General features: G+C 36.8%; 2 protein-coding genes across 6 annotated transcripts in view; one reads left to right on the top strand and one right to left on the bottom strand.

The window, feature by feature from the left end:
- CACNA2D3 (calcium voltage-gated channel auxiliary subunit alpha2delta 3) overlaps positions 1–26092 on the bottom strand; it is a 388669-nt gene that overhangs the window by 59752 nt on the left and 302825 nt on the right. For all 5 annotated transcript variants that reach the window (XR_004981053.2, XM_036390972.2, XM_036390973.2 and 2 more), the window contains 6 exons: positions 25256–25301; positions 25006–25103; positions 23860–23953; positions 22180–22275; positions 20895–21016; positions 20261–20341 (listed from right to left, as the gene is read on the bottom strand). Coding sequence is in view for 4 of the 5 variants with exons in the window: in XM_036390972.2 (XP_036246865.1) it covers positions 20261–20341; positions 20895–21016; positions 22180–22275; positions 23860–23953; positions 25006–25103; positions 25256–25301 (537 nt within the window). In the remaining variant the exon portion in view is untranslated. The remainder of the gene's footprint in view (positions 1–20260; positions 20342–20894; positions 21017–22179; positions 22276–23859; positions 23954–25005; positions 25104–25255; positions 25302–26092) is intronic.
- On the top strand, positions 3152–8852 carry LRTM1 (leucine rich repeats and transmembrane domains 1). Its single transcript, XM_036390845.1, has 3 exons — positions 3152–3158; positions 4590–5186; positions 8416–8852. Exons 1-3 carry the CDS (start codon positions 3152–3154, stop codon positions 8850–8852), a joined length of 1041 nt encoding a protein of 346 aa, XP_036246738.1.

Genomic DNA, 26092 nt, shown 5'->3' with positions numbered 1-26092 from the left:
TGTGTCTGCCTGGACTCAATATACAATGCAATGGAATCCAAATCCTGTAACTTTTAAATATCTGAAATATTTAAATTGTTTCCTTTCTGCTAGAGTTTAATTACCATAATGTTCTTCTGTAAAAGAGATGATTCTTACACATAGAGCTCCTTTAAAGCAGATGGCAGTAATTGCTGCAACAAAGAGTTTGCTGGCAAAGCAGAGACAGAGCTGCCCCCTCAGCCAGCAGGATCAGATATTAGCTCATGGGGCTCGCTTGCTCTCTGCAATGGGAAACATACCTTGCTACAACAAGGCACAGGCTAATTTAAGAGGCTGCAACAACACTTGCTGTACCACATCAGACAACTGAAAAGAATCCTGCTGGTGGTTCAAAAGGCCAGAAGTAAGAGTAGGTTTCATGGTTATCCTGTTTCTGGCAAATCTCTACCTGTGACACGACTATAATTTTCACCACATCAGACTTCTCTGTCACAACCAAAGTTTCATTCCTAATAAATGGGAATAGGACATGGATTATAGGTTGGGGAAACTTCTGTTTACAAAATATGTTCATTCAGAGTTCTCAATATAAGGAAAAAATAGCCACATCTACATGAAAAGCAAATTGACAGATTTAATCATATGTTTCCAAATCTGAACCCAGCATGAAGATTTTTTTAAAAAGTAGTAACTTCTTATACTGTGATTCCAAGTAAATAAAACAACCTCTGCATTATTGCTGGAACTGAACCTCCCACAGGGCTTAACTTTCTGTGACCTTGTCCTGTGAACATCTCTGTAATATGGTGTGTACTAAAAATAATACAATTATAGTTGCAAAGACTTACCTAAAATAGGAAAGCAGTTAAGAGACATTCTTTAAGCCCACTGTTACATGAAATGAACTGCAGTGGGAACTTCTATACCCATCTGGTCAGCAAATATTAGTTAAGATGGAAAAATAACTAAAAAAAGAAACCCTTAGAATTCATAAGCTAAATAAAATTATAGATACCAAAGAGAATTTAAGAGCACCTTATCACACAAAAACCAATAATATAATAGCTATTACCTCCTGCAACATTAATCAAAAGTCATGAAAAGAGCTGCCACTGATACAAGGGATGAGTTAATGCAAGGAGAGTGGGATGTCATGTCAAGAAAAAGTACCTGACCTAACTTTATCCTTTGTAAGAGTATCCATAGCTAACATGGGTACAACTTCTGAGGAAGATGCTATTTTATAACAGACCTTTTTGCATTTAATTGTCTGCACTAAAATGATTCATGGGTATTTTTTAAGACAGGTCTTAGAAATAGCAAATAAATATATCATGCTACAAAAGTTAAAAAAGTTTTTTGCATTAACCTGGCATTAATCTAAAGTACAGTACACTTGATCTTTAAGCTTCTCTCCCCTTTTTTGTGAAGTTGGGGTTAACCAGGATGACTGTGGTACAGGTTATCTATGTCTGTAGTGTTCCCCCACAGTAAATCCCAAGCTTGACCTCACATCAGGACAAGGTGCCATCCATCAAGAATGTCAAGGATAGCAAGGGCTGCTACTCACAGCAGGAATCCTGGGATCCCCAAGATGAGCAATCATTATTTACTTTACAGAATGAGGATTTTCCTATGTTCCCCTTCACTGTTCCCATGTACCCACTGCTCCTTTTGGGATCTTGGCTGGTGTCAGAAACAACTGAGCAAGGCACAGCACACTGAAGGGCACAGCCCTGCCCCTGAGCCAGGGGGACACAGAGCTCAGCACAGGCTTTGGGAAACCAGAAGTACCTATGGAAAAGGTGGGGTTACTCTCTTCATAGTGACAGAACAAGAGGGGAGGGACCCAAGCTGCTCCAAGGAAAACTCTCACTGGATGCAAGAAAAAGTTATTGATTCTGAGTTACACATTGGAAAAGCTTGCCTTGAAAAGTGATAGAATCTGTTGCTGGAAATATGGAAGTCTCAACTTGACAGGATCCTGGACAACTTCTGGTAAAGACCCTGATTTCAACACCAGTTTGGATCTTATGATCTGATTTTTTTTAGTACTCCTTCTAGATAATTGCCTACATCATATAAATTTTGACCTGGAAAGTGAGCATTATGTGATCTTTTCAAAAGCACCTAAAAGCAGAATTTGTACCCAAGAAAGCTGGATTATAGGTCTGAAATGTTTTGATTGCACAACTTCCCTCTCCATAGGACAGCTCATAGATGGAGGGATCATATGGCCTGGAAAGACTCAATTATACATGAGATCTCTCATGCCTTTCAACACCTCTGAGTTCCATCACAGTCACAAGTCATTAATCCTTTCATTGTTGTAGATGGCACAGTATGAGTTCTACTGAAGAAATAACAAAGAAACAAGCCAAGGCACCACACATAAAGTACAATTTTAGTATCATCTGCTACGTCTTTCCAATATCTTTGAAAATAAATTAACTTGTTCAATGTTCATGGTGACTACACCAGGATGTGTGCCATTTTTATGGAAGGAGCCACTGGTCCTGCATTCCCAAGCCATAAAATCCTGTCAGCACAACTAATGGATGTCAGATGAGTAAGCTTAAAAGAGCAAACAAGGGCACTGTCAAAACCATGTCATCAACCCACAGGACTATTTGTAGTGATATTATACACTCCACTGCCTCCAGTCACAGCCCAGGATAATGAGAATCCATGTTCAGATCTTGCAAAAATTGACACAGCCTGGCTAATAACGCACCAGAATTCAGAATCTATACTGGATATTAAAAAGGCAGCTTTATTTTTTGTGCTTTGCTTTTGATGGAGATTAAACAAACTGAAGAGGTGAGCTTATCAGGTCATTATTTGTACATTACAGCTGTTCAGTCAGAGCTGGACAGACACTGCTTGCATGGCTTGTTGTCTGATTAAGAGGCAGAATAAGTCTGGGAGAAACATAAAGGGGGGAGGGGGGAGAATGTGATTAAGAAAAAAACCAAAGGCTGATAGAGTAATTGAGTAGAAATAGTTGCACTTCTAGACAAGTCACAGACACCACCTAAAACATCCTCAAGGAAGGAAACTGGATGAGCACATTACAGATTTGAAGTGGGAATCAGAGCAGTGTCTGTCACTGTTCTTCATCAGAAACCTGGACTGAATCTTCCACCAGGGGAAGAACAAGCAGAGCAGAATGAAAGGTGAGATCCTGAAGCATTCAGATTAATAATGCAATTTTTCTGTTTGCAAAGCATTTCCTTGCCAAGCAAGAGTTTATTTTACCTCTACACTGGAAGCTGTGTTTCTGAAGCCATCTGTGGCAGAACAGTGTCATGAACTGAAAGTATTGTTTACCTTGCATGCAGGAATGCTGGATTCTGTCAAGTGAATTTTATGATGCAGAATTCAGTATTGCAGAAGATTGTGTTTAATTTTAATATAAATATTTCATTTCTGAGAGAAAATTAATGAGTAATTTGTTCCTTAAACTTTAGTCTCAAAATACAACTTTCATTTATATATTTACCATATTTCTTACCATAATAATACATTATTTCATCAATATGGTATTCCCTGTTAGTAATTCAAATTTGATCTCTGTAAGTCAATAAACAGCAATTAATTTATTTTTAAAAGGTTTCAAGTAGCAACTAACCAAAATGTTTTCATTTTGAAACAGTAAATAATAAAAATTATTTGAAGCATCTCAAAAACAATGTTAGAAAAGGATTCATCATTCTAACTTTCTTTAGTCAAAGAAAATCTAATTATTCTATACTGAGTGTTTTTAATGTTTTATTAAATACATACAAGCATAGCTTTAAGTACCCTGTTTTCAAAGTTAAGATCATTAGCAAGACATAAAAGGGAATTTATTTGTTTTTTCAGTTAAAAACCTCCTGAACATAAGGGAGTAGCAGATAATTATAAATATGAATATTGCTAAGTACTCCTCTTAACTAATTTATATTTTCAGAAGCTTATTGACAAATGTCTGGTGACAGTGTAGAAACCTGTCTCTGTGGGAAGTACAGGGGCATTCAGAGAAGGGAATTAAAGCAAAAAGAATAAATGGATATTTTAAAGGAGAAACTTACAGAATCTGAATTGCTGAAAAAGTACTGCTAATAGTTTTTATAGCTATGTCTTTGAAGCTTGTAATTCTTTTAATGGTACATTGACTCAATTCATCCAGGCAGTGATATTAGTAAAACCAATGAAAAATAGAAGTTCTGCTTATAATTCTTCTGACACAAGATGTCTTAAAGTTGTTCCTAACACAGAAAGAGAGACATTTCAATGTAATAATTTTAGAAGAAACTGTCACATTCCCTTCAAACATCACTGCTCTGCTGATGGCAAATCCTCTTGAAAACCATTTATACTTAAGAACAAACTATGGGAAGTACTTCATTTTAAGATCATGGTAGCATTATCTTCATTCTGCATTATAGAAGCATTTCAATATTATCTGTAATTTACTTATGTATTGTAAAAGAAATGCACTCTGTGGTATCTACATTATTGTTTATTATGGGACTGTATACCTTCTGGCTGTGTTTATGGCCTGTGTATTGCCTAAAGACAAACATTTTAAACTAATTTTACATCCTCTTTCACTTGTGATACAGGTAACTGGCTTTTGATTTGGAGTGTCACCTTGTTGGCACACACAGCTCACAGCTGCCCTGAAAAATGCCTCTGCCACAAAGCCTCAAAGACTGCAGACTGCAAGAACAGAGGATTTACTGAAATTCCTGCCCGTTTACCTCCTGAAATTCATATACTACAGTTGCAGAACAACCGTATCTGGAGAATCAACCAAAACGCATTCACTGCAACGCCCTTACTCAAAATCTTGGACTTGTCTAATAATTCTATCTCAAGTGTGGCACTTGGTGCTTTCCAAAAACTGAGGTATCTACAGGTTTTAAACCTAACCAGAAATTTGATTCACTATATAGAAAACAAGACTTTCAGTTTCCTCCCACACCTAAAGGAACTGGACTTGTCATCCAACAGCATTATTCGATTGCCTGAGACATTTGGAAACAGCACAGGGAATATAACATTGCTCTCTGTGAGGCATAACAAACTTCAGAAAATGGAAAGAATTCTGCTGGAGTCACTTCCAAACCTGAAAGTGGTTCTCTTCAAAGATAATCCCTGGCAATGCAATTGTAATATCTTTGGCATGAAACTGTGGCTGGAGAGTTTTCTATACAGAGGTAAGGAATTTTTCTCATTACATGGAGTGTACATGAGAACATTTGAGCACAATCTAACTGATCTTCACTTCTATGGCTTAAAAATTTACCCCACACTGTAGGTCACTTTCTCAAATAAACACACTTAGCTATATTCTCATGCATAGGTCAGAATGCAAACTAGAATCAGAGAGGGACTTTGTATTAGTATATGCCCAGAGAAAGAGCAAGGATGCACACACACCCATAGAGCAGGTACAGGTGTGTTCTGTAGTGTGTCAATTCAGATATAGACATTTCTAAATATAAAACAAGTATACTTGTGCGCATACACTTGTTTTAATTCTACCAATATATTTTTGCTGGAAACCAAACTGTTTTAAGGCTTTTTACCTGTTGCATGATGGCAAACATCAAGACAGATATCAGTACTGAGCAAACTTTAGAGAACCTAGGATTCTACTTTTTCTATCAATTTTGACTTAGTAGTTCTTTAATATTTTACGAATACCTAGTATGACTTCCTGATTTGTTGTAAACCAGAAGAGGAACTCAATTCATTGGCAATTTCCTAACAGAAATGTGCCATGGCATCACACAGGGAAAAGTGAAGTTTATAAATAGTAGTGGCAGTATTGGTCACACCTGCTTTTAAATAGATTCATGAGTTATGCTGTGAAAAAGATAACATGATTTAATTCTAAAGGAATTAAGTGTAAGAAGAAATTAATTTATTTCTCCCAGGAGGTATGTTCAGACTGAGAAATCAGAACAGCAGGACAATTTTCTTTTTGTCTAAATCAGGCTTTGATGCTTGCATGTGACCAAAGTAGCGACTGCCTGTCTCTGTACCAGAGTGGTGTGGAGCTTGTTGCAGCACAGGAGCTGTGGAGGTGGCCCCTGTGGCCTGAGACTGAGGGACTGCCTTTTGCAGGGATCAGAGCTCTGCAGGCCAGCTGGAAACCCATCCTGGCCATGCAGGGACACAATTACTACTGCAGAGGTTTTCCAGTGAAGTAATTTTTCGAAAAGACAAAAGGCAAATTTCTCTCAGCAATAAAATCTTCATATTTTGAATAGATAAAATATTACTTTATCACAGGGCTTTAGTCTATTATGCTGGAAATTCAGCAGGGATTGCCTTCTCTGTGCAGAAGAATGAAATTATCCAACATAAACGCATCAGATTATCTTAATTACTCTGCCAGCAGCATAAATATTATCATTGATTTCCAAAAATAATGTTGTCTAGAAATTCAGTGATGTCCTTCCATCTTTCTGAACACTGTAGAGATTAAGTAAATGAAGTGACATGGAACATACAAATTAATTTTAGCAACAAGCTTTAAGGGAAGCCCAAGTGTTATGTTCTCTTCTGTGTTTGTATTTCTCTAAAATTACTTGTCTGAATCACATGAAGAAAAATTAGTTACATTACACAATAATGTTTCCCACTACTTATATGACACACATGGGATGAAACTTCACAGGGGCTCTGCAGATATTTCTTGTCTGTCATAACAAAGCAATGTAAGTCCAGAATATTTGAGTATTTTTTAGCTAAATCCATCCTGGGCAATTGACATTTCATGAATACTCACAGGAAATTATAGAGAATGCTTCAGTTCAAGAGGAACTCCGGAACACCAGGGTTCTGTGCCAAGCACACATATTCAGTTACTTAAAACCACAAAAGGATAAGAGTTGAAGGATTTGGAGGTTTATCTTCATCCATATTCAATCTAACACATTGAAGATGTCTGGAACCATGCTTCAGGTTTCACCATTAAAGACCAAGAGACCTGCTATGCTCAAATCTGTCCTGGAATATCAACATTATTTGTGGAGTAGTCTCCAGATTTCAGTTTGGCTCCATCTGTATTCACTACTTTCTCAAAGTCTTTTCAGGATGAAAATTTCTGTGCCTGGCTTTAGCTGAAAGGTGAATTATTTTGGCTAGAGAAGAGAAAGAAAATTCAGTTGATTTGATTAGTTAATTTTTAAAAAATATGTCAACATTGATTTTGGCCTTGTGGACTCCTTGACACACCACACCCCTAAAGCCCTGTGCCCTGACTGGGCTACGTTTGGTGTATTCTCTTCTACACAGTGAGGAACAAGCACGTGATTTACCAGGACTGTGGATTCCTAATTCTCTCCCCATTGTACTAACAACCTCCTTGGGGAAGTTGGCTCTCAGCAATCATGAAATTTAGCATTTGAGCAGGGTAATAGATTGATTAAACTCCTTTATACTTGTGTATATTCTCTTACCACAAGCCTTGCTTCAAAAAATCCCTCATGGGTACATACAACTTAATGAACTTTCTCTTTGCCCTGTTACAGTTAACATATGATGTCAGAACAATGACAATTTCATGCAATATTTCAATCAAGTGGGAAATATTTTTTAAATACCATGTTTTCCTTTCACACCATAAAAATTAGCAGTGGTCAGAAGTTGAACAAAATGACTTTGCAGTTAACAATACTTTGTTTATCTATGACAGTTCTTATTTTTCTACCACCACGGGTTTTTTTACACGTACATCCATAAAAATGCAGATAACCTAATTCCTGATGACCTGCTTTTTGAAAATGCTCTCTTATGTGAGTTTTGCAGCATAATAATCTCACCACTGACCTAATTGAACAAAACATACATACATCTTTAAAACATACATCAATCTTTAAAGCAGGAAGTTGAAACTGATGGTAAATTTACCTCATGTTTACATTAATTTTACATTAAAGTGATTCAGCAGCTGTGAAATGTAGCCACATTTCTCTTCACAGAGAAAAGCAAGGCACAATTCTTCCCAAGAATATTTCTGGGATTCACATGCTCTGAACCTCAGAGAAAGGAAAACCAATTCTTATCATTTGCTGTGCCTGTGTTTGTGCTGAAGTAGAATGCACTATGGAGACGGTTTACCCAAAGTGATGGCATTTTGTTTCCTTGATGTTTTGTTTTTCTATCAGGGCCAAATGTGTGTGTCGGGACTGTTGGCCGACAGTCACGAGATTCTGTGCAATTGTGTGCAGAGCTGAGTGCTTGGCAGATTCAGTTTAGATGCACTGTAACATAGTGTAATGTAACATAGAATAATATAGTATAATAAAGTAATTAATTAGCCTTTTGATAAGATAGATTCATGATATAGAAATGAATTCCTCCTCATCTTGCAGGGAGGAGAGGGTCGTCCTGATTCGATAACCAAATACCGAGACCATTGTTTTGTTGTTTCAGGAGGAATCAGTGACGGCATTGTCTGCTCAGCGCCAGGCGTTCGGAAGGGGAAGGACCTCCTGAAGGTTCCCTACGAGCTCTTTGGGGCCTGTGCTCTGAGGGCAGCCCCGGTGCCGTCGGCCAGCAGCCATCAGTGGCCCGGCTCGGAGCAGCGGGGCTGGCCCAAGCACAGCCCTCACGGCGAGCCGGGCGACGGCGGCCGCGGCGGCTGCGAGCCCAAGGTCCGGCCCAGGCCCGTCAGCCTGCGGCACGCCATCGCCACCGTGGTGATCACGGGCGTGGTGTGCGGCGTGGTGTGCCTGATGATGCTGGCAGCCGCCGTCTATGGCTGTGCCTACGCCGCCATCACGGCCAGGTACCACAAGGAGCAGCTGGACCCCGTCAGGCAGCACGGGACGCCTGAGGAAAAGGAGCCATTCGAGAGCTCCATGGCTTGAGGTGCCTCTGTCAATGGCTTCTTGAAAATAAAGCTCTCACTGCAGTTGAAAAGCCTGGAATCTCAATAGCATTGTTTTAGTACTAATTACTGGGGTTATATTCTATTTTTTTTAATATACTTTTTAAAAATGCAAGTATATATATTGTTTGGAATATCCACTAAGACTTTATATAGAACAACAGAATGTGTTTACTTTGTGTGTATATATTCCAAAGCCACTGTTTAGGGCTGAGTGTTTGAGATCATGAAACCTTGATACAGTGAGATTAAAGTATTTCACTATCCTTTACTAACTCTTGATGCAGTATTATACCAAAACATGACCTATGATACACATACAGTCAGTGGCTGACAGGAGTGATGTTCTGCAAAGAAAAACAGAAAATAGCCATCTATCTTAGTTCAATTAGTTACATTTGTACTACCTTTGAGAGTACAAATTACTATTCAATTCAAGATGTATACAACTGACAAGCATTTTCAAACTAGCTACTCTGTGCACTGCCATTGATAACATAAATGTGTTAAAAGCATTTCCAAAAATGTGTTTTCAACTTTCCAGTTTGCCCCAGAAAGCAGCAAATAAGCATTATCTTCATTTCCTAACTTAGAAAATAGGAAGCACCTTGTTAACTATTACATATAATTTTTTAATTACTTAGTAGGGAAGAAAGAAGGGAGCTGAGAAAATGCTGAAGGAAGAAATGCTACAGTGCTTTGGATACAAGCCCCAAAAAGAGTACACAGAGCATACCTGAAGACACTGCCTGTTATCCTGCTGGCTTACAAGCTTGCTACAGACTTTTCTGAAGGCATTTGTTCCCAAATCCTCACACAAGTGCTCCATTTTGCAAATGCCATGCTGCAGATGCAGCTCCCACCACAGTGCTGCCCTTCAGCAGGAGGATAATGTAGCTGCATGTTTACACGTCCTCCCTCTCAGAGGGAACATTCAGCTGGATTCACTCAAGGCTCCATCCTTGCTCTCTGCAGAGCTCTTTCGCCATCAGAGGAAATCAGAGCCAAAACTATTTGAATATCATAAGGTTAGAATTCCACAAATATTTTGTCAGTGCAGAGGTAGTTATTTTAATGGTTCTTTGAAATTATTTTAAGTCAATCAAGAGAGATCAGGAACTCCATTCACCTTTTCCAAGAATGGATAAAATACATTTTAGGCTATTTGTGACAGACATCTCATGCATCCCCTAACTGTCCTCAGTGACAGGGATAAAGAGCTGTCCAGGGAGCCAGTGCAGAAATCAGCATTTTTTTATAGTATGGAGGAAAAAGGCCATGGAACAATCTGCAATAAGGGAAAGGGGAAGTTGTCGTGGCATTTGGAGATCTGCCCTCTCCTTCCAACAGAGAGATTCTGAGACCAAGCTCTGTAGCTGTCCCAGTAACAGCCTCGACTGAGTAATGGGCTCTGTGGCAGGAGTCATGTAACCCTTGCTCTTATCTACTTTGTAATAATTGCAACCTAAATATTAGAGCTCATTCCTACATCTGCGTTACTTTCATGTCTAGAGAAAATTAAGTATCTCAGTCTTAATCTAAATCTAGCAGATATTGAAAACAATCAATTACTGTCTGTCTTTTCTTTCCTTTTTTTTTAACTGCTAAGTACTTCATATCATTATTAGGCTGTGTTCATTCTTCTCTGTCCTGAACTAAATAAACCAAGCTGTTTCAAATTTTTCCTGCAAGACTACATTCTCCAAAATTTTTTCTCTTCCTGCATTCCCTGGAGCCTTTTCAGTTCTTTTACATTTTGTTTAAAATATGGTACCCTAGACTGGGAACATTGCTTCAGCTGAGACATCATCAGCACAACATTTTTAGAATATTTATATTTTTTACAATATCCTAATATGTAGAATATTTGTATTAAGGCTCTTTAATCTGATCTCTTGATGTTTACTTTTTTTCTTGTAAATATTTGGTAAAGCTTAACGAATCATCTAATCTACTTTCAGAACTAAGTCATTTAAATATGTAAATCTACATTTTTTTACTCTTTTATCCATTTACTGCCACAGCATTTTGCAAAGCAAAACACAGTTTTTCAGATACAGAAGACAGAAATAAGACAGGATTGGATGTTATTGCCCATTGGCCCAAAAATGAGTTTGGGGCCATGCCAAATCACTGTTTTTCCACAGTGACAACCTAAAATGAGCACAGTTGTACTCAAAGTGTAGATCCTGAGATGAAAGCTAATAAACTTCCAACTCCAGAGAGATTTCACCCTCAATGTTTCTAACAGGCTCAGACACAGCAGCACAGCTTCCATCACAAATCATTTCACACTTCTGATATTTTCAAGCAAAAGAAAAGCAAGAATTGACTTGAAATTTCCTAGTCAGGAATAACCCAGAACATTTTCCTAGTCCTTAAAAAAACAGACCTAGCACCAAAAACCTTTCAGACTTTCCTCATTGTATCATCATTCATATATTAAAAAAAAAAGAAAAAGGAAGAAAAGGAAAAAAGAAAATGAGGGAGAGTCAATGAAAGGCACAACAACATTTAAAGAAACTCATTCTGAGTCACATTGAAGATGCTTTGGGGATTTTCATGCACACACAAGGCTGTAAATTGATAGGGACTTCTGCCAGAAAGCAAAGAATTAAGTATTTCCATTAGTTCCCTCTGCTGTGGGAACAGAGCTAGCCAATCAATGCAAAATCTGATTCCATGCTTTCTAAAATGCTGTTTCCCAAAGGAAAAACCAAAAAAACCCACCTCCCAACAAAAACAAACAAACAAACAAACAGGAAAAAAATCACAGGGAATTTTTTCATTTAATGTTAATAAGCCTGTATATTGTAGTTACCATGGTAAAAGCGTTTGTAATTAAGAAATCCAGTAATTTCTAATGATAAGGTAATAGCAGATAATGAACAGAGAGAAGTACTGATTCAGTTATTTAATAAAAGTAAAATATTTATTTTTCAGTAGAGGAAATAGAATTTTCATCTATTGATAAACAGAGATAGAAGCCATAATTTGTTGTTGATAAAAATGATTGACTACAACAAGTGGAAGACTGAATATAGAGAATCCTCACACAGAACTGCCCTTAATTTATAAAGCTTAGCAATGGACATCTGCCACTGAAATTATTTGTCTGCACAGATTTATTTTTCAGATAAAGGATCCTGAGAAAGCTTTGTTGTCCTTCCAGCAATCTCATGAGAGTATTATAGTAAGCACAGTATTTTTTCTAATCTCTGTGAAAAACACTTTTCCCCAAAGTCAACAAAATATCAGGACATGCTACTCTGCAAGGCATTTTCAAAGGCAGGGAAAACACACATATTCTTGCATTCCTGCCTTTCATATAAAGGCTCATTATATTGCTTTGTTTGCAGAAAAATGTTCTAAAATTTCATTTTAGAACAAAAATTGAAGACTATAATACATCCATGTTCTTTACAGAAAATGACTAATAGCATCTATATTGAAAGACACAAAGTTTAAACTGAGGCATAATTGCTTGCCATATTTGTCTTTCCATTGAGAGCTTGCAAAAAGTCAATCAAAATTCAGCTTCATTATTCTCTAGTAATACAATGTCCAAACAAAACCTGGATCTCTGTTCTTGAATATCAAAGTAGCACATTTAGTGACACTACACATAGCTTATCTCTGATTAACAATTAACAGGAAAATGACAACCATTACAATAATCTAATTTTTCTCCTTGTCCAGGAGACAAGAACACACAGGAGTTGATCAAGCATCCAAGAGGGATGCCTACTTTTACAACTTGGATCTTTTAATTTGGTCAAAAGTGGCATTAGCAACCACAATCTTCAGAGTTTTGGTACATCCTGAGTTTGTCTAACCTGAAATGTGGCTGCATGTTCCCCAGATCATGGGGAAAACGGGCAGCAACAGCAGCCACAGTAAACCACAGCAAGGGAGAAGGTGGAGGAATCAGAAGCTCACAATAAACAAACCAAAAATACAAACTTGACACCTCTCCTCTCTCAGTGGAAGCTGTGGTTTTGCTCTCTCATAGTGATTGCAAAGGGATCCCTTCACGTTTAAGGCCTATGGACACTACGTGCTCAACTCTTTTGCAAAGGCTGTCATCCTCATTTCAAGGTAAAAGCATGAGAAAAAGCACTGTTAATGTTTGGAAATATAGTCCACTGAGGGGAAGATAAATTAATCAGTTCTCAATACTTAAAATTATAGCAATGTATTCATATTTATGATGGCAGCTTTAACCTTGTGCAGCATTATTTGAAGTTATTATCCAAAGGATCCAACAGCTCATCTGCTGCCCTTGTTCTGCTTGATCTGCAATCAGGGATTTCTTTTGCTGGCAGCAGAAAATGACCCTAGAACCTGATTGCTGTTAGATCACAAGGATCTTCCTCCTCCACAAATTATGTAGAACTGAAAGCCAACTGACCAACCAACAAACCCCAACAGCAAAGCAGAAGTGCAGAAGCAAAGAGCAGATGCTCTCTGCCATTCACTGTACATATTAACTGGGATACATCTGTTGAAGTCCTGCATTCTTCAAGAAGCAGTGCTGAGAAAAGCCCAAGAATTAGATAAATACAGGTTAAATTCTCCAGTTAACACCAGCAGAGAACTGCCTCAAAAAAGCAGAAGCACTATTAAACCATTCCACACACTGATTCTGTGCGGGGAAATGAACTGAGAACAAATGCAAATGAATGCAAATGTCTGAAATGTGAAATGTCACTAACTTCAGCTTCCCTGTTCAGCCCACAGAAAGGGACAGGGCTTCACCACGTGCTCTAAAGCATCCAGTGGAGGAGTTTACCTCTCTCCACACTCCTCCTCCAAACCATCTTCCCCAAGCAATTCATCCCAACATGTGAGTTGCTTAATGTTAGGCTGTACAAATACACGTCTCAGTTTTCCTAAAGCTGGAAACATTAGTCTGTATACCAATATTAGATTTATGGATACAAAAACAATATTCAAAATGAACAAGAAACTCTGGAAAAACACGAAGTCGTGGTTTTCACCAAAACATGAAAAACATTTTGAGGGATTTGCTAAACGCTACTGCTGAATATTATATTCTGTGGCTTATAATGGGGAGTAGAAGTTAGGTAAATCACTCTCCTGCCTGACAAGGAAAGCATCTATTTTAGAATGCCTCAAAAATTTGCTTGGTGTGTCATTATGATGACATATTCATTTTCCCCTAGGCCTCCATATTAAAATGCAATTTTATAGATGGTATCATAAATTTTAAGGACTGTATATGGCATTGACATTTGCCTGAATGTTCTTAAAAATAATATGAAAGCAATACATGTGGAAAAAAAAAATAGGAGAAAGATGTCCAAGAAGAACAGAGCATATGTATTTGCTCTATGTACTACTGTAACATCAGCAGATTTCAGTATTTATGGAACTTTTACAGCATCTGTCACTTCTAGAAATATCAATAGTTCAAATTACTTTTGATTAAGTACTTGAGAGTCACTTGGTTAAAAGAGAGGTGTGCATGCAAAGCCAGTTTAAATTAATTTAAAAAGAAAACATGGATAAAGTGTTGAGGTCACATAGATAAAAATATTAACACAAAAAAAAAGGGAAAAGGGGGTGAAAAAGAGGTTTTGTGTCATAAAAGTGCATATTTGCAGAAATAAGGTGCATATTTTCCCCCATGAATTTTTAAAAGAATCTTCCATACTTAGAGCCTGGATCAGCAGAAGTCTTCGTTACTGAAAATCTGGTATGTTTACAAATTTCCTTTTTAAACTGCTGTCCTGTAGAGTCTGATCTAAACAGGAAGAATGAGCACCTGAAGTGTGACCAGCCTCAATATGACTGATTTGTATTTTAAAAGTAATATGAGATTTTGGATCTTTCCTAATTTCAAGGCACAGTTTGACTATCTTGAACAGCAGGATCACCAGGGTCACTTTCCTCTGGCCAGAAGAGAATAATTCAAAATTGTGTGCCATTTCTAACAAATCAGTGATTAAATGAAGTCCACACTATTTCTTAGCTTAGCTTACGGATATGAACCTAGAAGGAGATGCTAAATCTTCAAGCTGATTCATTCAAAATACCTGAGGCTTTTAGCATTTTGACTAGGAATATTTAACATGGAATAAGTGAATTTAATGCTAAACTAAAGTTGAGTTTTAACGTTATATAAAAGGGAGAACAAAGAAAGTGATGGATGAGGTCACTTGCAAAAAAATCTCTCTCTAACCAGGGTTTGGAGAAAAAATCCTTGAATTTGTATATGGGTTGGTTATAAAAATAAAGGATTAAGTTTGAAAAGTTAAATACTGGAAAAGTTAAATACTGGATCATGCATTACTTGGAACAGTTTCTTTGGGAGAATAAAACATAGCATTCTTGTTTGTATAATGAGTATTTTTGGTAAGAGCATTTAAAATCCCACTGTCAGTGAACAGAAGAGGACTGACTGCCTTTGTCTCAGTTTCAGTAACACTCCTACACCTGATAGAAAGAATTGCTTATTATATACTAAACATAAATTAATTCACATGTATATAGACACACACACACATATATATAAATTAGTGCAATTTCTTTTTTTATGCAGGTTCATAAAGGGTAGAGTCAGAGCTATAGCAATGCTTAAATGCAGATCCCCAGAAACCACTCTTCTGTAATAGAAAATGACTGTAAAATGCCTTCATCCTCACAGAAATGGAATGCTTTCATTTCTCAATAATTCAGCTACAGTGAGCTTCTCTTACTATAGTATTTTAGTTAAGCTGACATAAAGCACTGTGGACTTGCTCATTTTCAGAAACTACAGGTCTGATGTGCTGGTAAAGCTTATTATCGTTTTAAAACAAATAAATTCAGCTGCTACTTGATTTGAATTCACAGGCCACAGAAGGGCATGTGCAAGAAGGGCTCATTTAGGGCTTTCTATTTTCTAATTTCAACTTTGATAAATAGAAGTCCAAAAACTGACCATATTAAAAAAAAAAAGGCAGAAAATACTTCTTTAGATATTCCTTCCTTGTACTTAGGTATCATACAAACAAAACTTTCTTGCAATTCTACATTTGCAACAATTGGCGGGAACAGAAATAAAACTCCACCTGTTTTTCTCTCTATTTACATCTAATATGACACACCCAGAGAGGACACGGCCTCTCCACCTGGGAAGCATTTAAGATCTGACTGGACACAGTTCTGGGTAATCAGCTCTAGCTCAGATTCTCTCAAGATTTAGTCCACTAGATTGGACTAGATGATCTTAAGAGATCAATTCCAGCCTCTACAATTCATGTATTTTACTGTTCTGCACAAAATGGGGCAAAAAAAGATTCAGGAAAATTGTAATTTCAGCTTTTCTAAGCAGCTTTGTATTAAAGAAAAATGGACTATTCCTCCTCATCTCCTTCAAATTCTAAATTTTCAGTGACTGTGAGACTAAAGACTTTGCCTGTGCATGGTGTAATCCTTCATTCTTCTGACTCAGTGTCCAGAGCTTTTTACTAAGCCTGCTATGGACTTTTCCAATGAGGCCTGAAATCCAGGTTCTGCTTGTTCAATGAAGAAATCTTAAGAGGACTTGACAATTTTCATCAGACATTTTCCTCTTTTCCTTAAGAAGATTATGTCTGTTCTGTTGCCTTTTATTAAATGTACCAAGGAGCTAATTTTCATGCTTTCTGTGAACAGTGATGGCCTCTTTCAACAAGAGGGGCTCTTAAGGTCCTATATTTTACTGCAGCTTTTGAACAGAAATGCCTCTATGGGGAATTGCATTTTTGAAGGTTTACATATTTTGTCAACACTCAAAATCTCAAGAGAGAGCCATTTTTTGGCTTTTAGACCCTGCTTTGCTCCATGATGACTTTAGTTTGCTTGCTTCCATCCCTGTATCTTCTTCAGAACTTTCAAGGTGGGAGTACATTTAATAGTGTTTTTTAATAAAATCATACTGATGAAACCATCATCTCTTGCCGCAAAATGGAAACAAACACATACACAGCATGTAGAAATCCTATGCTGCACCTATCCAGATGCCTCTGTGTTTGCCCCTTGAAAGTCAACATCCAACTCACCAGGATAACTCAAAGCAGACAAGACTGGAATGCTGAATTCCACCAACATTTAGCAGAAATGTACTGCCCTTCATGTGAGCATCCTAAAGCACAGTTCCAACTTGGCTTGCCTCAATTTTAATAGCTAAATCACTATCTAAATCCAGATATTCTGTATTCGCTTCAGCTTTGTCACCCAGAGGAACACTACTGTTCCAGGAATCTCACTAAATTTCAAGACTGGGGTCTGAAGTCATTCTCCTATTTTTAGTTGTTGTTAAGAAAAAGAAAAAAAATCCACCATCTTTTACTCTTCACTTTGCAACTGGGGCAGTTTAAAGATGCTCAATATTTCAGTGTAATATTGATATAGAAGGCATGGCCACATAAAACACTCAGCTAAAGAAATTTTGAACAAAAATGTGCTCAAATATAAAGAAAGCCCTGTCTGCAGTACTACTGTCACTTCCCTCCTGCAACTAAACTGAATTCTGTGTACACAGCAATAAATGTGATGCTACTACACTTATATTAAAGATTTATGAACACACCTTCTATAGAAATTTGGATACATTGAAGTAAAAAAAAAAGAAAATCACAATCTCAATTGCAAGAAGCAGGAGAGGTTTTAGAAAAAAATTACATGGGCTTTTTGCCAAGAAGTAAAGGCATTCTGACAGGGAACTGGTATTAGGAGGTACAGATGGTGAAACAGCAGCAACACTCAAGTCCTCTGTAGTTACAGTTGCCAGACTCACTGATTTCAGAATTTTTTGCCTATTTTATGCAGTTGAATCTTTGCTATTTGCATTAAGCCTTAGATTTTTATATGAAATTTGTTATAAGTGATGGGTTTCCAAATAAAAAACATAAAACCCTACAACAACAACAACAAAAAAAATCCCACTACAAATGAACAACAACAAAAAACCCAATAACCCCAAAATAAATAATAATAATAAAAAAAACAACCACCCAAAACCCAGTCTATGGATTTTGCAGTAAGTGTTGGTTTTGTTCCTTTTTTCCCCTCTCCTGGGCAGGAATAACTCAGTTTTCCATTTTATGACAATGTTCTTGTTTCTTTCTGCCAGATTTAAACTGTAGTAGTGATCTGCAATAAACAACATTCTGGCACAGCTTAATTTTCAGTCAAATCCCTCTAGGGAACAGAGTGATTTAACATGAAATGTGTATCCCGTCCTGCTGCTTACTGTAATCTACTCAGACCAAATGGGGATAAGGAATACTTACTTTACACAAATTAAAATGAGATGTTTTGGCCAAATTTGAACTCCAATGGAGGCATTTGAAAACATTACCCATAATCTTACTTTAGTCTCCCAAGTCAAGCTAATAAAAACTTCAAACTTCTCCCATTTATCGCTGCTCCAGTTTCTGCCTCCAAATCCATTTTGCTTAACACAGAATATTGTCAGCTTTTTAATAATACCTAAAAACTGAAGTACAGGCTGGATACTTTCTTGAAAGTTTTCTGAGGGAAAGTAGGAAAGACAAGTCACATTCATGATCTTAAGGAGAACAAGAATACTGCCCCACTTTGTCTCTGAGAGGCTGTAGCGGGGTCAGCGATACTTTCATAGAACAAAGTTTGTATGGACCAAAGTGAATTCCCCCAAAAAAGAAAATCACCTAAAAACATGCAATACAAGAGGGAAAGAAAAAATTATTCAAAAGAAACTTTTAAAAATGCTTCGTATTGTAAACAAAATATCTAGCACATAAAGTTTACAGAACTAGAAATAAAAACCCACTGATATGCTTCAGAGTGAAGGTACTCTGCTCTTGTCTTTCATGGCATTATGATTTTACAGATACCGTGGAAATCTTCTCCATGCTTTGGCACTAAAAAACTTTCAAGACCCTGTGTTTGTTTTAGATAGAAATTATGGGCCCCAAGCAGTTTTAAATATTCAATAATAAACAGAATTATTGGGGGAATGCAAGGAACACCTGCTTTTCTCTTTTACAATTACTAAAAAACAAACAACCCCAAAACTTGTTGATGGTGTACTAGAGATAATAACATGTGATACCTTCTCAAAGTTAAAACCAAATTGCAAATAATTGTGAGAAAAGAATAAATATCAGGATATCTACTAACCCTGCACATTTCAGAGATGATGGAAAACTTCATGATGAAACTTTTTCTAACTCCAAACAACTGAGAATTCTAGAAATAACACGTCAACTTTCTTCCTTGTACAGTGAAAAATCTCAATTACATCTCCAGCACTTTGTAGGTAACTGCACTGACATTAGTTTATAAATGCTATTTTACGCTTTAACAGGAGTATGAAATCAAAATTAAGATTTCATGAAATGTTATAGAGGAGTTCAATAATTTCTGAAGAATGCATCTTGTGGATTGGAGTCAGAAAGCTGCTTTCCTATTAACCTTCTAAAATCTTTTCTTGTCAGTGGAAATATTCTGTGTTTGAGGAAATATTCTGTATTTGAGATTTCCCATTTTTCTGGCACATTCTTGTTCTTTCAGTATTGTATTCACTGCATTTTTAATAGTATTTTAAATACAAGAAAAGAATTAGGTGGTTCTTGCTTTTGCAGTAAGTATCTAATTTTTCCTGAGATAAGAGAGCTTGGATTCCGGCAAAATAAATCATAAGGTTTATCAAAATTCTTTCCTTCTTCAAGATCAGTAACCATTGGGAAGTAGAAAAAAACTGGTGAGATAAGCATCAGAATTTGAGTTAGGAACATCCAACCATTTCAAAATTACTTACTCTCGTTTTGAAATCAGTGTGTTTTATCTATATTCTGTAGCTGCCACACTTCACCTTTTAGTCTTTAGGTACTCTTATACTCTTGGCTGACAGACAGTAGAGCTTTGTTATTCAATTTCTATGCTCTGAACAAACCACATCTCTGATAATCTACACAAACTCACCACATTGTATTCTGTTATAAAACAATCCTATTATAGCACAGAATTTTCAAACATGAAGCCTGGGTGGAATATTTACACATCAGATATTCCTTTCTTATATTTCCTTTTCCTTATCTTAATAATCTGATTTATGATGATATAGAATTTTTTCTACCAAAAATGCTTTACAGATAATGGTAATTTCCATAAAGTCAAACTCAATAGCTCATAGGGAGGTTTGAGATTCAATTAATAAAGGATCAAGTTCTTGGGGAAAGGAAGCATTAAATGCTCTCCACACTTAGAAATCCAATTATATTTTATAGGTGCAACTGCATCTTCCTCTCTCTTAAAAGATTTGATATCTACACGTGCTAACCCAAAAGAGAAAGTGAGAAACTCATTAACTGATTTTAAAAAATTAACTACATGTAAAAAATACAGCAATTGTACCTGCAACCACTGGAGATTTCCTGTCATCCAGAAGCTGAATAGCAGTACTGGCTGTCACCACATTGCTCTTGTTAGAAGTTTCTGTGGGGTGTGTTGAGGAGGAAAAAATTGAAACAATCTATTGCAAAATAAGGAAATTTAGGTTTTTTCCCCCCTGGTTTTAGATAACAGTCTATGTGGATATAGTGTTCAGAAAAGAAAACATGCAACATCACATATGCAGAGAACATACTGGCACTGACATTTTAAATTCCCCAGCATGCCAAAAACAAGCTTAGAACACTGAAATGAGCCATCAGATTTTGTCTCCCCTGCTAAAAGGGGCAGTGAAGGTGACGACTGGCAGGGCTTCTCAATAATGGGGACATTGACTCTGTTGGACTTGTGTTGCTTAAAATATTTGTTAAAATGTGATTCTACCTGTGCAAATACTAAATGAAAAGTGTCACACCACAATGTGGGGTTTCACTTGCAGCCCCATGAAACACGCCTGGGTCAAAGTAGCTGCAAATTTCAATGCCTATTTCAGATCAATATTTGAGATCAGCTACAAAACCCACTCTGTACAGAAACTCTTGGGATCCTTTCAGCATCATGCATGGTTCAGAATCCAAGGAATGACAAAATTACACACCTGTGCTGAATGGGATTGAGTAGACAAAACTCCCAGGTATTTGTTCAGCAGCTCTTCTGTACCAGAGTGGAAAATGGTCAGCATTAAAAATATTTTCCTTATCTTCAGCTGTCAGGAAGTCTCTTGAGAAAAAAAAAAAAAGAGAAAGAAAACAATTGTTGTTTGTTGCATAGCACATAATGGTTTCTAGCTTTGAAAAAGGCTAGAAACAAAAAAAAAAAAAAAAACAAACCAGCAATCTTTTTGCAAAAGAAAATGGTTTAGCACAATTTTTCTAATAATACTTGCTCAACAAAAGAGTTAAATCTAGTTACTGATAATTATTTGTGACACACAATAACTTTTGTTGAGAAAGACATAAAGACATAAAAAGCACTAAAACCAGTACCTCTAAGTACCACTGAAATTGCTTTTACTGATTTATATAAATAAAAAAATGCTTTGACTAAAAAGCCTTTTTCTTTCAGCACAATATAAGAACAGTGAGCTGCACAAGGTGGAAAAGGCACTGGAGATCTGCTAGTCTGTTGCCACTAGCATTCACTCTTTTTTACCTAAAAAAGGTAATTTTACAGCCCATGTTCAAAATGCAATGTAGGGGATGGTAGTCGACAACCAAATACTTTATCCCTCAAGAATTTCAGGCAATGTTGACAGAGAAAATTTATGTCAAGCTCAAGTATAATGTCCACTCCATTGTTCTGGTTTTCTGTCTGACAGTAACAAATTGTAGTGCTGTTGATGTCACCTACTTGTACAACAGTATCTGTCCCCAGATAAGCCCACAGAAATTTATACTGAATCATGTTAGTTTATCATAAATAGCAAACACAGATTTTCTTTTATATGCATAACACCTCCACTAGATTCCTTGTTCTCCAAGGAAAATGGGAAACTGTTGTATGATGAGGTCTCCTGATTGCTCTTATACCAGTCCAATTCTGTCCCTTGGCTTTATTTCAACACCAAAAATATTTTCCACAAAAATGATGCAAAATCCCTGAAATAGCCCACAGGTATTTGTTTTCAGGTGGTGTAGTAAAAGGTGTAGCATATTTGTAATTTCTCTGGAGAGAGATGTGAGGCTGCAGGTGTGTGTACAGGGAAAGCAGATTTATAGGCTGCATGTGTAAAATAGTTCATTGTTCTAAATGTTCCAGTCAAAGAAATAATTTAAGGGATCCTAGGATATCTTTCTAACTTGTTCTGTGTGAAGGCATCATCAAGTAAACTAATTTTTTCCTGTCTTTTCTCCCCTGGCTGCCAGGCACAGTTTGTTACTCACTGGTTGGTCAGCTGCTCTGGCCCCACAAACAGGTTGATCCGAGAGAGCCCAGTCCGTGTCCCAAGGAAGGCAACTTCTACCCCCTTGTCAGAGTTCCTGAAACACAGCAGAGCACAAGCAGAGCCAAAGCTTCAGACAGCAAATAGATAAAGCTGCTTCACTGCCACAGAAAGCACAAGTGTACACATCTTTATGATTATGCTATGACTAGTTCCCTTATTTATTGGTTTATTTTTAAATGTTGGTTTTTTAAGTTATAGTCATCTGGGTTTTGAATAGTGTGCAATGTAGAAACGCTATTTAGACTAAGAATCCCTAAAAAGTCAAACAGAATAAATTTTGTAGGATTTGTAGGAAAGGATTATATGCATGGAGTAATAGACTAAAAAGGTGTTGCATAGCTACATACCAACTATTTAATAACCAGTGATACACAGTGATTCTGAGATGGGCAGGAGGTCCCAGTCCTCTCAACATTTCTGTGCTATATTTATGCTTCAAGTCATAGCTGTGACTATTGCTCAGGTAAGCAAACATTGTAAAACACGCAGCTGAGAGTTAAACTTAGCTGTCATCAGAACAGGCTTTAGCCTCTATAACTTGGGAAAAAGCCATGGCAGGCAGCTCAAACTGAGCTCCTCTGGTGCACAGTTATCGGTACCAAGCTGGTTTTATCTCGCTGCAAGAACTTCTGTCCCATTACCACAAAACCAGGGTCCAGAGCCATTTTCTCGTTTCATTCATGAGACAGAATGAAGAAAAGTCAGAATCCGAAAGGGCTTCAAAAATCTCCCCCTGGCATCATTCCACAGCTGTCCTTGTGCTTTGGATCTGTTATTTCATTGTGTAGGATGACACTTGCACCTCTCAATGGCCACATTTTATTAACATGCAACAATTTCTTATCTTTATCTTCCCAGAGAAGGCTGGATAGCTCTTTGATGAACCAGATCTTATCAGGTTGCTTTTATTTATTCATGTTGCTTTTATTTATGCTGTACAGCAAAGTATTTTTTCATTCAACTTTTAGAAAACGGTTGAAATTGAGGAAAATCTAATCAGGATAATCTCCCAAATTGCTTTTCAACCACTGTATTTCATGCAAACTGCCAAGCTTAATACCTGTTTACTCCAATATGGATAAAACCTTGTTACTTAATACCTTAGTATATCATAGCACAAATGAATAAAGTAGAAGATATAAACTCTGAAAAGGATTGGCTAATTTCCTGACTCTTCCTAACAGGAACCTAGATCCCAAGTAGTTCTGGAAAATAAACATATCAAGGATTAATGAAATTATTTTCCAGAGCAAGTTTTTCTATATATAATTTATTCTGAGATAAAGAAGCAATTGCATCAATAATTTTGGTAAATTTTGCATTAAATTACCCAAGTGCCCTTTGTTAAAAATACACAGAAGTATAAATTTCAATTAGGGTACAATTTCACCAGTTTTTCTGTGGAAATTTCATCTAATCATGACATACTCTGCAAGATAAACACTTCACATTGAACTCAAACTTTGTGGCATTTATGATCAGAGAGTTACTGTAATATTTTCATGGATATCAGGATTTGTAAGACATTCCACCAGTTCATTAACATAAATAATAAAAATACAAAAAATAAAAATACAGCCATGACTGATGAATAATGATGGACACAAAGATAACTTACTCTGATTTATTCAATGCTAGACTGGTCCAATAAGCTTCTATTGGTGCACTCACAACAGCATCAAAGAGAACTTCCTGAATCAATTCTTTATCACCTACCGCAGAACAATAAAATCAGTAAATGTATGAACATATAAAGACTTTTTTTAAATTTTAATAGGTTTTTCTTACATTTTATTTTATCTGTGACATGCTTTCAAACTTTTTGCACTACAAAGCATTTACTGCATAATATTACACCGTATTTTACCACAATGCAGATTTTCACATATAATTTCATTGCATTAGTAATTTTAGGTCAAAACCCAATGATACTCCACTTCATGTAACTCATTCATGTGTATATCATCTAATTCTCATGTCTGCATGTGCCATAAGGTTACAACAAGTAGGTCTAGTAAGAGTCACAAAAGCTCTGCATTTCTGCAAACGTACAGAATATGCACCTATCTGAATTTTTTATTCTGCTTTGCAGTTCAGAAATGCTAATTACTTATGCATCCTCCCCAAAATACTCATGAAATATCAGGTATATTCTTTAGAGGCATGATCCAAGGATTGATTCCCATCAGTCCTGTTTAATTTATAAAACCAGATGGGGTGATAATTTTGCATAGTACAGCTACACCATCTGAACAGAAACTTGAATGTTTGGCACAGGCACATAACTTAATGTAAAAGTGAAAAAATTGTATCATAATTAATACTACTAATAATGATACATAATTAATTCTAATAAATAATATCTTTATTGATACCCTGAGAAAAGCTCCAAACCACATGAAATTGCAACATCAGCTAAGCAATCCTATCAATGGTTGAACTAAGTGGCTTTGCATTTTGTGGAAGGTTACGTATGCCAGTTTTTGGCCGGATAAAGCCTGCAAATCCACATTTAACCCAGTACTTGCATTGGAGCAGGGGCTCCTTCACTGGTTGAACTAAGTAGCTTTGCATTTTGTGGCAGGTTAAGTATGCCAGTTTTTGGCCGGATAAAGCCTGCAAATCCACATTTAACCCAGTACTTGCATTGGAGCAGGGGCTCCTTCACTGGTTGAACTAAGTAGCTTTGCATTTTGTGGCAGGTTAAGTATGCCAGTTTTTGGCCGGATAAAGCCTGCAAATCCACATTTAACCCAGTACTTGCATTGGAGCAGGGGCTCCTTCCCTGTGAGGTAGCGTTTGATCGCTTCCAACTGAGTCATCTGCCGGTGCTCAGGGTGCAGGTCAGTGTTGCAGTAGGACCTGTGAACACGTTGTCAAAACAGTAAAAAGTTATATGTACAAGCACAATCTTTCTTTGTCTTTGAACATAAAGAATTGGGCTCTGCAAGCACAAACAATATGAAACCAAGGAGGGTAACAGACACTAATTTCATGCTTTATTTAAGGCTTACCATTCGTCTGCTAAAGATACATCAGGGTGTTCTAAATCATGTAAACCTGTAACAGGAATAATAATGGGTTATTTAGGGAGAAGTCTGGGTAACAGATGGTTATTTGCATACACTCCATAATATAAACCCTTCTTGGAAAGTGCATTATTACCATAATGAAATAAATCACAGTAAACTATGTTCAAATGCACTTCAGGGTCTAACAAACCGGCAAAACTAGTTAAATCAAATCTAAAACTGAAAAGGTATAAAAAAAAAATCTGTGCTGATATGTTTAACTTATGTGAGTTACTCACATAATATATTTAAAGTTTGGAAGATAATTTGAGCAAAGACAAATGCAAAATGGTAACAGACTCCTGTTCATACTCCCTTGTTCTCTTTGGCCAGTAAAGTTCTTTATGCTAAAATACACACTTCTCATTTCATGTGAGTTGTTCTCCTCTCTTATAAAGAAAAAATTCATTAAGGACAATTCCCTCAAAACCTAAGCACACAGCCTATGAACACAAACAGCAATTTATGGGATTGTTCAGAAAAGGTTTTTTGTACTAACAGGTCACACATATGCTTGTAAATAAGAACCATATCATTAGTTATATAGCACAATAAAAATGTACTTTGGCAATTTTAAAAACTCTTAAACCACTTATCAATAGACAATAAGCAAATCGGGTTCAGAAGGCAGCATCTGGGTCTAACCCCCTGGAGTACACAATGAACAAGGACAGAGCAACCATGACTAAGGAGGGCAGGGAAGCCAAAACTGGAGCTAAAACTGTGGTCCCGGGGGAGGAGAGTGAAATGAAGTGAGAGAGAATCAGTGAAGATAAGAGT

This window comes from Molothrus ater, chromosome 11 (genome assembly GCF_012460135.2).
Source record: "Molothrus ater isolate BHLD 08-10-18 breed brown headed cowbird chromosome 11, BPBGC_Mater_1.1, whole genome shotgun sequence".
Classification (NCBI taxonomy): domain Eukaryota; kingdom Metazoa; phylum Chordata; class Aves; order Passeriformes; family Icteridae; genus Molothrus; species Molothrus ater.
The sequence above is the reverse complement of the archived record's forward strand: the minus strand, read 5'-3'. Positions and strand labels throughout refer to the sequence as shown.

Coding starts and splice junctions, on each gene's coding strand:
- LRTM1 (XM_036390845.1), top strand. Junction 5,187..8,415: donor GGAGAGTTTTCTATACAGAG/GTAAGGAATTTT, acceptor TTGTTGTTTCAG/GAGGAATCAGTGACGGCATT.